This window comes from Gekko japonicus, unplaced genomic scaffold (genome assembly GCF_001447785.1).
Source record: "Gekko japonicus isolate JY-2015 unplaced genomic scaffold, Gekko_japonicus_V1.1 scaffold2995, whole genome shotgun sequence".
In the NCBI taxonomy this organism is placed as follows: domain Eukaryota; kingdom Metazoa; phylum Chordata; class Lepidosauria; order Squamata; family Gekkonidae; genus Gekko; species Gekko japonicus.
The window spans coordinates 11,667-26,667 of record NW_015174927.1 but is presented as its reverse complement, the minus strand read 5'-3'; the positions used below and the strand labels follow the sequence as shown (position 1 = coordinate 26,667).

Genomic DNA, 15,001 nt, shown 5'->3' with positions numbered 1-15,001 from the left:
TCAACAACATCCTGCTGTTTCTCAATGCCTCACCTTTCTTTCTGCTGACCCACCGCTGGGCCCATTTTAATCCAATTTTTATTTCTGTTCATTCTTCTGAATCTGCTGCTACAATGCCTTGTGGGTCCACGACTTTTTCTTTTCTATTTCCCCACCTCCTCCCTTCTTTTATGTCTTCTTCCCCCCTCTTCCCGGTGTGGGTTTTTTTAGATTGTGAGCCTGCAGACCGAGCGCGCCTTTTTACAATGCACTTTTTCTAAAATACTGATTGTTACAGTGTTTTATAAATGATAATTAAAAAAAAATGAAAACCAAATAAATGATCAAGAAGCTGAATTCTGCAAGCGGCGTACGTCCCGTTTTCCTGCAGGATCAGGGGATGCACTCAGCTTGGGCTATCCCTGCCTGATTTAAGTAACGGTTGTTGTTCATTGCACAGCTGCATGGAGTTAATCAAGTAGAACCTTTATAAAATCTGGATTGATGTAGAGAGCTTTATACCAGCCACAAAATAAGGGCTTCTAGACGGGTGACATGAAGACTGGTTTGCTACTACTAAAAGAAAATGAACAGTGTTTAGGAGAGCAGTGCCAACAAAATCCAAGAGGCTTTTTTGAAATCTATGGGCTTGCTCCACATGTAAACACTTGGTATGAGCCAGAAGTAAGTTTTCTACATTTTGAAACTAATTATTAAGGTATTATGGTTTGAAATAATTAATTTCCATGCAGCTACATATGAATTTTCATTTACCTTGGTTTTTCCAGGATACTATGAAGAAAATTACAATATTAAACTGGATTAAGATGCTGACCTCTCCCTTCAGTATAGAATTACATCTGAGGAAGACTGTAAAGTTGAAATGAGTCTATACCGGATACTCATTATGTTGAACTATATTGGACCTGTTGTTCACAATATTGTGCATTTGATAAAACGTTTTGTAATTTTATAAGTCTTGAAAGTAATATAAATCTTCTGATAATGTTTACATCACAGGATTGCTTATGTGTTTTTCCTATTGGATACCTGTGACCCCTCTTGTTTTGTACTGTTTGATTTAAGTAACGGGCTAGTTCAAGAAAACCCACAGGACTCAGGCCATCCCAAACCATCCTTCCAGATACAGAGAACGGCAGAAGGATTTTGGTGTGTCCTTACGATGCACCCAGCCCCTCTGAAATTTTTCATCCTGCATTTCTCCTGCAAAGAAGGACTCAGAGCAGCTCATAAAACAATAAATGACACGAACTCACAGTACGATAATAAGACAAAAAACGGTGGGGGGGGGGGGGCTTGACTACTGCATATGCCTCTTCCAGCCAGAGTATTTTAAATCAGAAAAACTGTAGTGGACTGTCAAAGTGCTCCCATCCAATTTGATCTCACCAACTTCCTAAACTTCTGGAGGGGAGGCTCCCCACAGCGCCATCCGAAGCAAAGTTACAGCCTTCTACACCCATTCATTTCCATGGAGTTTGAAGAGTATAACTCCGCTTAGGATAGTTTCAGATGTCTGTGAGGAAGGACGCTAACACCCCGAACATCTTGTAGGCCTCAAAAGTGCTCGTGGACTTGAATCTCTCTGTTCTGCTTAGGACGGCACTCTACATCTTGGGGTAAGACACCCAGTGCCAGGTACCAGCTACCTTCCAGACTGGAGGTGCCAGGGGGTGCGGCTGAGCCAGGGATGCCGGCTCTGGGTTGGAAAACACCAGGAGATTTGGGGGGGGGTGGAGCCTGAGGAGGTCGGGGTTTGGGGGAGGGGAGGGACTTCAGGGGAGCGTAATGCCATAGAGTCCGCCTTCCAAAGCGGCCGTTTCCTCCAGGTGGACCGATCTCTGTCACCTGGAGATCATTCGTAATAGCGGGAGATCTCAAGACACCACCTGGAGGTTGGCAACCCTAGGCTGAGCGGATGGAGAAACTCTCCCTTGGCAGACTGGTCTCCTCCGATAATTTTATTTATTTATTTATTTATTTTTGGGATTTCTATCCCGCCCTACCCAGAGGCTCAGGGTGGCTAACAACAGTTTTAAAAGTTTATAACAATAAAACAATAATATATACAATAAAATCTGGTGCTACAGTCTACATACATTATCCACAGATCTATATGTGTTATACACAATGCACAGCAGCCCCCATTTGCAGTTAGCGTTCTTAATAGCGGGAATGCCAGGAACAGTTCTCCCACACAGTTTTTCGGGCGACATCTACCCCCCACCCGGGTACGGCAGATGGATGGAACATCATGATGGTGGTATAGCGGCGGCGGCGGCTCTTACCCAAAGGCCTGGTGGAAGAGCTCCGTCTTACAGGCCCTGCGGAACTGTACTAGGTCCCGCAGGGCCCGGATCTCCTCCGGGAGCTCATTCCACCAGGCAGGAGCCGCCACCGAAAACGCCCTAGCTCTGGTCTGGGCCAGCCTCACAACTCGGGGGCCTGGAACTTCAAGGCGATGGAGGTTTATGCAAGCAGGTCACAAACAACAACTGGGAATCTATTTTCCCCCCCACTTGAGAAAAGCAGGCTGCACAGTTGCCAAGGTGATGAAGGAAGAACTTTCCTCTCCTCCTAATTAGGGGGAACAGAGTGGGCAGAGTCCAGCCACCGTTATGCAAGTCTCCATTGTCCACTTCTAGCGGCTACCGTGGGGTCAGCGGACGCATCCCTTCCCTGCAGTTCTTTTTTGTTCTCAATGTAGGACACTTTGAGCAGAGCTTCACGGAAAAGCGACATCGAAACGAAAAGATGAAAAGGGAAACCGGAGGAAACGACTAACGAGCCCGAACCTTGAAAAATCCGGGGATGCGAGCTCCCTCCCTTTGTCGGTAATATCCCAGATCTTAAAGCCCCGTCTCCACTGTAACTCTGTGATAATTTCCCAGCCACCGAGGCCCCTTACCTGTCCAGCCGGTATAAGTGGAGCAGTCGTGCGGGTCTGCCGTCTTCAGTCCTTCTTCCATCTGCTGCAACAGATCCTTAATTTTCGCTGTGACCTTTTTATCGAAATAGGAGCCGATCTGTAGAAATGTAGATGGGAATTATTTGTGGCACCCACGTTTTTAAAAAAGCAAATGGGGAGGGGGGGGGACAAACCAAACCTGACATTTAGTCGATAATTTTCTACACTAAAGGATTTTTGGTCCCTTTACAGTCTGTAGGGCAGAGAGAGGGTTAACAGGGGGGGGGGGTGCGCGTCTCTTCTTAGGATGCTTCTTCAGTCCCGTTGGCTGCCTCCTCCCTCTAGGAGTCAGAATCCCAGAGGATTCATTCAGTAATCTATCTGTTTAGCTGAGGGCAACAGATTTCTCAAGAACGTGTTAAAGGCAAAGGAATTGCCAAAAGTGTTTCCACCTTCTGGAACCTGTGGAGAACTCTCATGTTTATTTTTACCTCCCCGGTCAAATAATAACCTTTTTGGAGCTGTTTCAGCTCAGGAAAACAGCACCAGGGGAGCTCCCCCCAAACTGAAGTCACAGACCGAATAGGGCCCCTGCAGCACTTCTCAACGGGGTTGCCACCAGGATCCTACTGTGAAGCGGGTCAGACGGAAAGCAGACCAAGGTCATCCTTGCAATCTTCCATGGCAGAGCCAAGATTTTAGCCCTGTCTCCCCCAGAGGTTAACTGCTACACCCCACTGGCTCTCCAGGAAGTTTTGTGACCAGTTCATGTGTCATCTACCAAAAACATGACCTTAAGTATCTCTGTGTATGGAAGTGCCATCAGGTTGCACCAACTCGGCATCCCCAGCAAGGGGCTTTCAAGGCAAGTGAGAAGCAGAGGTGGTTTGCCATGGCCTTCCTCTGCAAAGTCTTCCTTGGTGGTCCCCCATCCAAGTACCAACCCTGCTTAGCTTCCAAGATCTAATGAGACCAAGCTGTACCATGCTCCCTTGCCTATAAACAGGGGTCATTTCCAGCAGGAGTGCACAGGAGCGGAGCTCCGGCAGTAAAGAGCCCAGGGGGCGGGCACATGCAACAAGCCCCACCCCCTGCTCCCAGCAGCCCTCAGTCAGAGCAAGAAGCAGCCAGGTAAGTTGCAGACCCCCCCCCCCGGCCCACCGGTCCAAAACAGTCCAGGGGCACCTTTAAGACCAAGTTTTATTCAGGTACAAGCGCTCCCTCCTCTGCAAGGACAGATCTGCACGCCCCCCCCCCAATAGCTAGCAATCCAAAACAGTCCAGTGGAGCCTGAACGGTGGGGGTTGCCTTCTGACACACTTCCGGTGATGTCAGGGGGTGTGGCATATGCAAATAAGTTATGTTAATGAGTTATGCTAATGAGCTCCTCCCCCTCTTTTTCTACAAAATGACCCCTGCCTATAAGTCTCTCTCTGCCATCAAGTTGCAGGCAACTTATGGTGATCCCTTAGGGTTTTCAAGGCAAGAGATGTTCAGAGGCGGTGTCCCATTGCCTGCCTCTGTGTAGTGACCCTGGCGTTCCTTGGTGGTCTCCCATCCAGGGCCAACCCTGCTTATCTTCCGATATCTGACATCGGGCTATCCTGGGCTATCCAGGTCAGGGCAAGTATCTCTACTGCAACGAAAAGGGGTGAGCAATTCCCAACTGGCCAAACATCTCTCAATCATATGTCCAATTTAACTACTTGCCATTAAGAGTCATGAAGCTCGCAATGATACTGAGGGAATCAGCCAGGCTAAAATAAAACCTTAAGAACATAAGAGACGCCAATGTTGGATCAGGTCAATGGCCCATCCAGTGAAAACACTCTGTCACACAGTGGCCAAAAATACCAGGTGCCATCAGGAGGTCCAGCAGTGGGGCCAGGACACTAGGAGCCCTCCCACTATTGACCCTCCCCCCAAGCACCAAGAATACAGAGCATCCCTTGCCCCAGCCTGAGAGTTCCTATCTATACCTTGTAGCTAATAGCCACTGATGGACCTCTGCTCCATATGCTTATCTAATTCCCTCTTGAAGCCGTCCATGCTTGTAACAGCCACCACCTCCTGTGGCAGTGAATTCCGTGTGTTAATCACACTTTGGGTGAAGAAGGACTTCCTTTTATCCGTTCTAACCCGAATGCTCAGCAATTTCATCGAATGCCCACGAGTTCTTCTATTGTGAGAAAGGGAGAAAAGTACTTCTTTCTCGACCTGCTCTGTCCCAGGCATAATCTTGTAAACCTCGATCATGTCACCCCTCAGCCGTCGTTTCTCCAAGCTAAAGAGCCGCCCCAAGCGCTTTAACCTTTCTTCATAGGGAAAGTGTTCCAACCCTTTTATTATTCTAGTTGCCCTTTTCTGCACTTTTTCCAATGCTATAATAGTGACAACAGAGTGTGTAATGCAATCCACAACCATGTCAGGGTGCGCATAAATGTCTCCATCAGTACTTCAGTGTTGACCAGTGTTCCCTCTAAACTGTGCACGTGGACACAGAAAGCCCCACTTAGCAGCAGTCTGGAGCCCTGCAGGGTCTTGCGCTGCCCATCGCCCATGTTAAGATTACAGCAGTCATATTCTGCTCAGGATGTGAGAACTGCTCCACTCGGTAAGGGAAAAAAAATTAGGGGGGAACATTGGTGTACATGGCTCAAGTCTGCCAAGTCAGTCCCAATCCCAGGTGTGTGGTGTGGAGTATCCTTTCAACAGACCGACTCAGTTGGGAAGGGGGGGGGTTGAACTAGTCTTGGGGTTGCCCCCCCCCCCCCCCGGTTTGTAACAAGCAAGCAGATCATCAAAGTCTGAGAGCAGCTCTCCAGGCCGCTCCGCATTCATCTGTCATAACATTGCTACTATATTTAACTGCTGTCAAAACGTTATGATTCTGCGCTGATGCACCAGAGATGCGATGCAGTCAAGGTAATGGCTGGAAGTGAAGAGCCAGGCACGTAGATTTAAGACTGTCTAACTCTACTCCAGAGGTGTTAGCTAGATGTTACCCCAATCTATCAGACAGATGTTGGAAGTGCAAAACAGAAAAAGGGACTTACTTTCACGTTTGGTGGTCATGTAGAATAGCACAAAGATATTGGAAAGAAATTTATGAAATTATTGTTCAGATGATTATGTTGAGAATCCCATATGAGCCAGAGATATTTTTGTTAAATATTATGCCTGATAATTAAAAAAAGACAGAAGTACACCTAACTACGCATCTGCTCACGGCAGCCAGGATCTTATTTGCAAAGTACTGGAAACAGGAAAATATACCGGCTAGAGAGGAATTTGTAATTAAAGTAACAGAAGTGGCCGAATTGGACAATCTTACTATGAAGCTCCGAGGGAAAGATGATGATACATTTCATAATATTTGGCTTAAGTTTTATAGCTGGTTACAGAAAAATGTATAGCTTGCGATTGACATATAAATGGAGGTGAAGGCACAATATATATATTAGTGAAGGCACTAATGTATACAGTATTATGCCAGGGAATTCAAGTTTTTGTTTATGTATGTTATGTCTTGTATGTTGTGTTCAGTGTTATTTTTGTTTGAGACACTAATAAAGAACTATTTTTTAAAAAGACTGTCTAACAGTTAAAAGATTGGCACCTGATTCCCCACAACCCCCCAGTGATGCCCATGCCAGGTTTCCCCATGTTTGCTTACCAGGGATCAGGGCCCCTAGCCCTCGGGCAAGTCTTTGCCCTGGATAGCATGCCCACGCAAGGAGTTCATGGCTGGTTGCTCTTATGCCATGCTGAACTGGGGAGCAAAAAGCTCGGAGGGGGGATGACACTTGGTATTCCATCCTCCCCTCTCCCGAGTCCACCAAAAGGGCCCAGGAACTCAGCCCGCTTCTGTTTCTCCGGCGGCCTTGAGAGAAGGGGGGAGGCCTGTGTCACCCTGTCTTACCCTAACCTACAGGCTTTCCTTCCTGGTTACCAGGGTGTGATCTTTACTCACTAAAGGTGACCGGGCAATTTTTCAAGCCATCTTCGCTGCACCATTCATTCACCTGCCAGCTACTCACTGGCCGCAGTCACATACACACTAAGTAAGCCACTTTCAACCCACCTTCCAACTGGATTTTGCCAGTTCACACAGTAAAGATCCAGCTGGAAAGTGTATTGAAAGTGGATTATTTAGGGTGTGTGACCGCAGCCACAAACGGTGCGGCTGGGCTTAGTAACCAAGGGCTATTATCTGCAAGACAAGCCCTCTCTTTAACAGACCTCGGAAGCAGACAGAAACAACAGGAGGGTTTCATGCCGCGTCTGCCTATTCCAAAATTATCCAGGACACAGAAGAACCCCACCTCTTCCCCTCAGCCTGCACCTCCCCTCCGCCTAACCTACCTACCCTGTTTCCCCGAAAATAAGACCTACCCAAAAAATAAGCCCTAGCAGGATTTCTATGCATTTGTGGTATAAGCCCTAGTGTGTCTTCTTGAGAACAAATAAATATAAGACAGTGTCTTATTTTCGGGGAAACACAGTAACAGCATTGCTGGAAGGATAAAACGGGGAGAACTATGTAGGCACACACACACCCCTCTCCTGAGCAGTGTTCCCTCTAAGCTGAGTTAGTGTGAGCTAGCTCACAGTTCTTTAGACTCTGGCTCACACATTTCTGTCTTCGCTCAGGAAGGGATGGCTCCAGAGCACACTAATTTATGCAGCAGCCAAATCGCTCGCTCACAACTTTAAATGCCAGGAGCTCACAAAGCGGGCAGATGTCAAAAGAACCTAGGGTTGCCCAGTTCCCCTTGGCCACCAGTGGGGGTGTAGAATTGCCATCTCCAGGCTGGGAAACTCCTGGAGATTTGGGGGGTTGAGCCTGGGGAGGACAGGGACCTCAGTGGGGTTCAATGCCATGGAGTCCCCACTCCAAAGCAGCCATTTTCTCTAGGGGAACTGATCTCTGTGGCCTGGAGATGAGCTGTAATTCCAGGGGACCCCCAGGGCCCACCTGGAGGCTGGCATCCCTAACACAACCTCCGGTCCTATGCAGCCGACAAAGAACACCCCTTTCGTAACATGTTGACAACGTGATTTCTATGAACCAGAAGAGAACGCAGTTTGCTCCAGTGAACTCCTGTTGCAGCAAAATTAAACAGACTAAAACAAGTAACCCCTCCGGAGCTATTTTACAGATGAGCGCTCCCCCGCCTCCCCAACCCGCACAAGGCCACGAGAACAGGCTAGCAGGCTTTTTAGCTTTCGTGGCACAGGAGAAGGGCCGGGGGAACGGAGGAAAGGGCCACACAGGTCCCGACGGGACCAGCCGGCAGCATCTCATGACTTTATGCAAGTCTGCTTTGGAAAGTTGAAGACAACATCAAGCCAAAAGCAGAAGATAATCGTTGGCCTCAGAGTCTAATCTTCAAACAGGGGCTACACACTGAAGGTGTCCTTTGGACAAAGGGTTTAGCACCAGCCAAGAACGGTGAGTTCTCTTGATACCTGCAGCGACGCAGGTCACTTTCACTGCTCACTTCTTCAGAGACAAAACGGATGCTTGCGTCTCCTGACATCTGGGCAGTGACGTCATGCCAATCGGCAATGACGTGTTTTTACCCTCTTAGAAACACTCTGTTTACCATTTGTGAGGTTCTTGACAGTCCCTCTGCCTCCAGAAAGAGAACTGAGATGCCAGATCACAGAAAATACAGGTGTGTAAACGGCCCTGCCAACCTAGCAGTTCGCAAGCAAGAAATTGCAAGTAGATAAATAGGGACCACTTCGGTGGGAAGGTAACAGCGTTCCGTGCACCTTGGTGTTTAGTCATGCCGGCCACATGACCACGGAAACGTCTTCGGACGGCGCTGGCTCTTCGGCTTTGAAACGGAGATGAGCACCGCAACCCTAGAGTCGGACTCGACTGGCTTTCGAGCAAGGGAACCTTTACCTTTACCTAAACGGCCCTAACTGGTCAGAGGAAGAAAAAGACCGGCATCCACCAGACTGAGTCCAGCAGTATAAGCTTTCAAGAGTCAAAGCTCCCTTCGTCAGATACAAAGATTGGGCTCTTGAAAGCTTATACCCGAAAATCTTTTTGCTCTCTAAGGTGCTGCTGGGCTTGAATCTAGCTGTTTTGCTGCAGACCAACAGGGGTACATTTGGCATCCATCAGATCATCCAAGGAAAACAGGCATAATTTGAGGAAACACCCTGAGCTCCTTGGTAGAAGAATGGGATAAATATACAAGAAATTCACCGGCTGGTTAAACTATGTACTGCTTTGAAGTTTTCACCATCTGATCAATTTCGATATTAAAAACATCTGAGGCCCCGGTCACACGGGCCAGATAATGCGGGGGGGGGAGGCGTGGCTGTTCGCCCCAGAGCAAAATAAAGCGCGGTAGCCCGATCACATGCCCCCCCCGAGTCTCCGTGCTTCGGCTGTTAGTTGGCGATCACACGGCGATGCTGCCCAGTGTGGCAAAGAAGCGGCGTGGCGTGATCACACAAGCGTTTTGCGTTTGTGCGCATGCGCAGTTCCGCGGACCAGCACTGCTTTCAGTTCTGTGTTTCTGCGCATGCGCTTATGAAAAACATCTGGTTTGCGACGGGATGTGGACAGGCGCCGGATGCTACGGGATACTAGCGCTCCCATGATCAGATGCCCGCCCCTGCCACGCGTTTTCCGGATATTAGTGCACTTTCCGAGGTACTTTTTAACTCTGCATCTTTGGTGGGACACCACGGGTTGGCCACAGGTGCGCTACGCTTCCCAGATGTTGCGATGTGATCGCGCCCCGAATATGTCTAACGTTGTTTTTAACCACCTGCACACACCTCCCAAAATGGCCCTTCTTGACTTTCAAAGGCTTAAGCACGGCACAACTCTAACCTGCGTTAGGACGTCTCCAAGCTCTTCCCCACTGCTCAACCACACACCCTCCTGGACTCCCAACCAGGCAAGCCTTACCAGCCATTCTGTCCTACCCGCCCCAAACCCTGCAGAGTCAGGTTCTGAAAATGAGTACTGGAACAAGAGAATCCGCAGCTTCTGACAAAACTACAGTCCCTCGATTCTCCGGTGGAAGCCACGGCAGTGAAAGGCACATAAAATTGCAATATATTTCTAATCCTGCTAGGCCTCCGTTGCCTTTATACAATTGTTCCCAGTTTGTCCCTATCAGTGACTGCCCACAACCGATCCATCGACACAGACCTGTATTTCCATCTCGCGGAACATCAGCATGGCTTCTATTAATTTCACCAAAAGAAGGTGCAAAAAGTCTTATTGCCCTGCACGCAGTTAGCCACACTAGGACAAGCCAGCTTTCTTTACGTGAAAGGACTTTGCTTTTATACAGAGCAGGCCCGTAGCTACAGTGGGACCTCTCGCGCCTAGGCCCCCTCCCCCGGCTTGCTGGCAAGGCCCCCTGACTTCCCATCTAGCCCAGGGTGTCATGGCCTTCTTCCCCCGATTAAATTGATTAGCCTGTGCCCCCTAAGAAATTTAGAGAGAAGAGATTGGATTTATACCCTGCCCTTCACTACCCAAGAGAGTCTCAGAGCGGCTTACAAACTCCTTACCCTTCCCCTCCCCACAACAGACACCCTGTGAGCAGTGTTCCCTCTAAGCTGAGTTAGTGTGAGCTAGCTCACAGTTTTTTAGCCTCCAGCTCACATTTTTGTCTTAGCTCAGGAAAGATGGCTCCAGAGCAAACTAATTTATGCAGTAGCCAAATTGCTCACTCACAACTTGAATGCCAGTAGCTCACAAAGTAGAATCTTTGCGCACAGGACTCCACAGCCTAGAGGGAACATTGCCTGTGAGGTAGGTGGGGCTGAGAGAGCTCTGACAGAAACTGCTCTTTTTCAAGAACAGCTCTTATCAGAACTATGGCTTGACCAAGGTTATTCAGCAGCTGCATGTGGAGGAGTGCAGAATCAAACCCGGTTCTCCCAGACCGGAGTCCGGGCACTTAACCAGTACACCACACTGGCTTTAAATGCCCCGACTTAAATTTTTTTGGCTACGTGCCTGATACAGAGGAGCATTTCACCATGCGAGCCCCACTCACTGTTAGAAAGGATACATATCCCCACAGTGAAAACTAGGCCCCAGCAGTCAGGCAATCCTTGTGCTACATAAAAGGCCCATTAATTTTGTTTGCCAGCCAAAGTGGTCGACCACTATCTGGGAGGCCCAGGTTCGAACCCACACTCCACCTTGCTGGGTGACCTTGGGCCAGTCACAAACTCTCAGCCAAACCTACCTCACAGCGTTGTTGCGAGGATAAAATGGAGGAGAGAATAACATAAACTGCCTCGAGTCCCTCCTGGGGAGAAAGGCAGGGTATACATGAATTAAACAAATACATTTGGAACAGAAGCCGCTCTGCACGAGAGGTACTAGCCCCAAAGTCAGTTCTTGCATCAAAATAAAACAGGAGTCCTCCTCCGAGCACCCGCAACGACTAAGGATCTAGTGCAGCCTAAACTTCCGGGAGTCAATGGCATACGTTCTGTTAGTCTTGGAGGGCGCTTCCTGAACTCCAGTTTCATTCGGAACGAGACTCTCCGCCAGCGTTCTGTTTATCGCTCCGGCAGGCGTTCGCAGAATTTCTGCAGTCTCGCGAAGCGTGCAACGAAAGGCCTGGAGGCGAAGAAACGCCCTCGAGGAAAACATGGGGGGGGGGGAGAGAATGCAAGCAAAAATCGAGGAGGGGGTTACATCCCCCCGGGCGGTGCAAGAAACAGAACACAAACCGCCCCCTCGCCCTTTTACTGGGGGAAATGTTCCAAGGCTGCAGCCGCGGGCGGGGCGGGGCCGGGCGGGAGAGGTTCCAAAAGCTTTCCGCACATCAAAGCGCCGCGCGCGTTCCAGGCGGCAGTTCTAGAACGCCGGGAACCTTCAACGTTCTAGAGCGCCGGACCCCAGGCTCTAATGAGCCGAACGCGGCGGCCGCGCTGCAGGGAGTCCTCGTGGCCAGGCCTGCCTTCTTCGCTCACGTCCACTCACCTTCCCGTCGCCATCGAAGGGGAGGGCGTCGTCTCCCTCGGGCGTCGACGAGCCGCGCCGCTCGCCCTCCGAGCCGCTGGGGGAAGCCTCGGCGGCGCTGGGCGGCGGAGCCCCGGCGCCGTGGGCCGTGTAGTCCGGGTAGGGGTTGTTGAAGGCCCGCTCCTCCATCTCCGCCTCGCCCCCCAGTTGCAACTTCAGCCTTTTGGACATGCCCTCTCCCATCTCAGCCCTTCCCACCGCGGCACGGCGAGCCGGCGAGGACACGCTTCCCCGGCGAGCGAGAAGAACCGCAACGCCAGCGGAGGAGAAGGAGGAGGGGGGGGGCGCTGCGGGGAAAGGGCAGCAGCAGCTGTTGCGCCGCCGGTCCACGAAGAAAGCAGGGAGGGGAGGCTCCAGCCGGTGCTGGAGGGGCTATGATCCGAGCCCGAACCCGCACTGGCGGCGGCTCCGAAAGCCCTCAGTAGTCGCTGTGAGCCCCGCTGCCGGCACATCTGGGAGGCATCGAGGCGGGGAGAGAAGTGTCTCTGTCGGCGCTCCTCCTCCCTCCATTCCTGGAATGCGGCCGGCCAACTTTCCGAGAGACGCCGGTGCCTTGCCACCGGTTGCCACCCGTCCCCGGGGGATGCTGCCCTGCCTCCCCGGCAGCACCATGCCCTGCAAAGGAGGGGGGGCAGTTTCCTGGGAATCGGACCGGGGGGGGGCTACAACAACCTCTCCCTCTTTCTTTCTCTCTCTCTCCCCCCGGATCAATCCTCAGCAGCCAAACTGCTCAGCTCCAAAACCCGACACCCCCCCCCCCCAAATCCCTCCTTTCCCGCCGCCGTCCATCTCCTCTCTCTCTCTCCCTCCCTCCCGGGGCCGAAGGAAGACGCTCAGGCCGCCGCGCCCTCCGCGCCCCGAGGCGGCCGGCTCCCGCGGGCTCCCTCTCCCCGGGTTCGAGTCTCCCCCCCAGTCATGTCAGAAGACGATCATGAGGAGCATCAGGGGGAAAGAGAAGCCGAAGAGGAGGCAGTAGAGCAGCAGGTCCTTGGGCAGGGACATCCGAAGGAGCCTGGGGGCGCCTGGGAGCATCGAGGCCGCCGGGCAGAGGCCCGCCGCCGCCGCAGCCGACAATCAGTATTCAAGGAGCCGCTTCCAGACGCCGACGCCGACGTCGCCTCTGCTGCTGCTGCTGCTGGGGCTGTAAACACGCCTGTCGCTCTCGCAGCCTGGGAGCAAGCGGAGGACGAGAGCCCGGCTGCTCCCCTAAGCCAGGGCCTGGCGCCTCGCCTCCGATCCCTTCTCCGGTCTGCAGTGTGCGCCTCTCGCGCTGCTGGCCTCGGCGTGTGGTGCCAGCCCAGGCAGTGCACACGCGCCATCCCCCGGGGCTCAGGGGGAGGCTGCAGCCGCTTTCCGTGGGCAGCCGCCAAGAGCGCATAAGCACGCGGAGGCCGGTCGCATCGCTGCTGGGGAGAATCCAAAGGGTGTCCTCCTCTCGCCATTGCCCACCGTCCCGTTCTGTTTCTCACTGGACGGGGCAGACATATATAGGCAGCCTAAGCTAGACCGACGTGTCTCTCTCCTTGGAACATTGCTGTTCTCCCTCCCTGTCCATTTTAACCTCTGCTGCGGCGTTCTGATCTGCCTGTTGGCCATAATCAGAAGACAGGTCTGGAAGGAGATTCTGCTAAGGTCTATGGGAAATGGCAGAAGCACAGAAAGGCGGGGCTGGCCAATGCATCTCCTAAAAGGGAGGCTCTTCTGTAAAGGACAATGCTTTGAGAGAGGGACGGGGAAGGCGTTATGGAAAGGGCAAGGCCCGGCTGGTCTGTACTTGCCTGGCAGCTTTCCCCAGGGCCTGGCCTCTCGTCAATCTGTTGACTGACCATCCTTCCATGAAACTGCATGGTGGAAGGCCAAACATCAGCAGACCCTGCTGGTCTGCCAAGGAGAAAAGGGAAGGGAGGAGAAGGAGGTCGGCCGCTTTGGGTCCCCACCGGGGAGAAAGGAATGAGTTAAGTAGAGAAAGACTAAAGCAAGCAGGGGGTGTCCATCTCAAGCGAGGTATGTGTGTGGGGGTTTAAGATGAAGGGCCTCCAGGGCAGACTGCATCATTTGTACATGGAAGGGCGACTCCCTGACTTCTCCAGTTAAAAAAACCCCTTCTCTGCCAGAAAGCTGCAGGGATAGTCTGGGTCGGATGGACCCCTAGTTTGACTCGGGTATAAGGCGGCTTAGCAGATGCCCAGGAAGGGCCCCCCCCCATGTCTCCCACGGATAATGGACTATCATTTTGGACTGTGCCCCCCCCCCTCCCAGCTTGCCATTCCTGAAAGTGCTGAAATTCAGCCTAGTCACAAGAGCAGTTTCACTTTCCGGGTCCAGTTCAAGCTGGCCACTTGCGAGTCATTCAGGGCTCCCTCCTAACATACCTTTGTGGTTACAGTCAAGTCCTCAGTGGGCTGTGTGCCTTCTGTGCGGACCCGTCGTGAGACTGCAACTCATCCCCAGTTTTAAAGGGTTGCAAAACTTGCAATGAGAGGATTAGTAACCTTCTAAAAATACCCCTTCCTCTCCAGGCCCAGTAAGGCTTTCCTCATTAAATATCCCTTTCCCCCCACTGTTCTTTCAAGTAAACCCATAGCCGCCTAAGGTGACTTTGGTCTCCCCTCCCCAAGATTGGTGAAAAGATACATGCAATTGCATGTCGTATGTTATTTCATTCTAAAACATGCCAACATATGCCTCTGTAACTAATGGTGTAGTGGTTAGGAGTGCAGACTCTAATCTGGGAGAACCGGGTTTGAGTCCCCACTCCTCCACATGCAGCTGCTGGTGTGACCTTGGGTCAGTCACAAGTTCTCTCAGAGGTGTTCTCTCACCAGCAGTTCTCAAAAGAGCCCTCTCAGCCCCGTCTACCTCAGAGGGTGTCTGTTGTGGGGAGGGGAAGAGAAAGTGCAATCCAAGCAATTTCAGCGGCTCTCCCTTCCCCATTTTATTTGCACAACATCCCTGGGAAGTGGGTTAAGGTGAGGAGGAGCAACTGGTACAAAGCCAGCTAGAACAGGGGTGTCAAACATGCGGCCCGGGGGCCAGATCAGGCCCCAGGAGGGCTTCTGTCAGATCCA

At 51.5% G+C, this 15,001-nt stretch overlaps 1 protein-coding gene across 1 annotated transcript in view; it reads right to left on the bottom strand.

Annotated features, from left to right (window-relative positions):
- Positions 1–12,475, bottom strand: part of LANCL2 (LanC like 2) — a 43,327-nt gene extending 30,852 nt beyond the window's left edge. Inside the window, exons 1-2 of the mRNA XM_015425081.1 lie at positions 11,895–12,475; positions 2,909–3,026 (exon numbers count right to left, since the gene is read on the bottom strand). Of these exons, the coding sequence (XP_015280567.1) occupies positions 2,909–3,026; positions 11,895–12,116 (340 nt within the window). The 5' untranslated portion in view covers positions 12,117–12,475. The remainder of the gene's footprint in view (positions 1–2,908; positions 3,027–11,894) is intronic.
- Between the last annotated feature and the right edge of the window lie 2,526 nt (positions 12,476–15,001).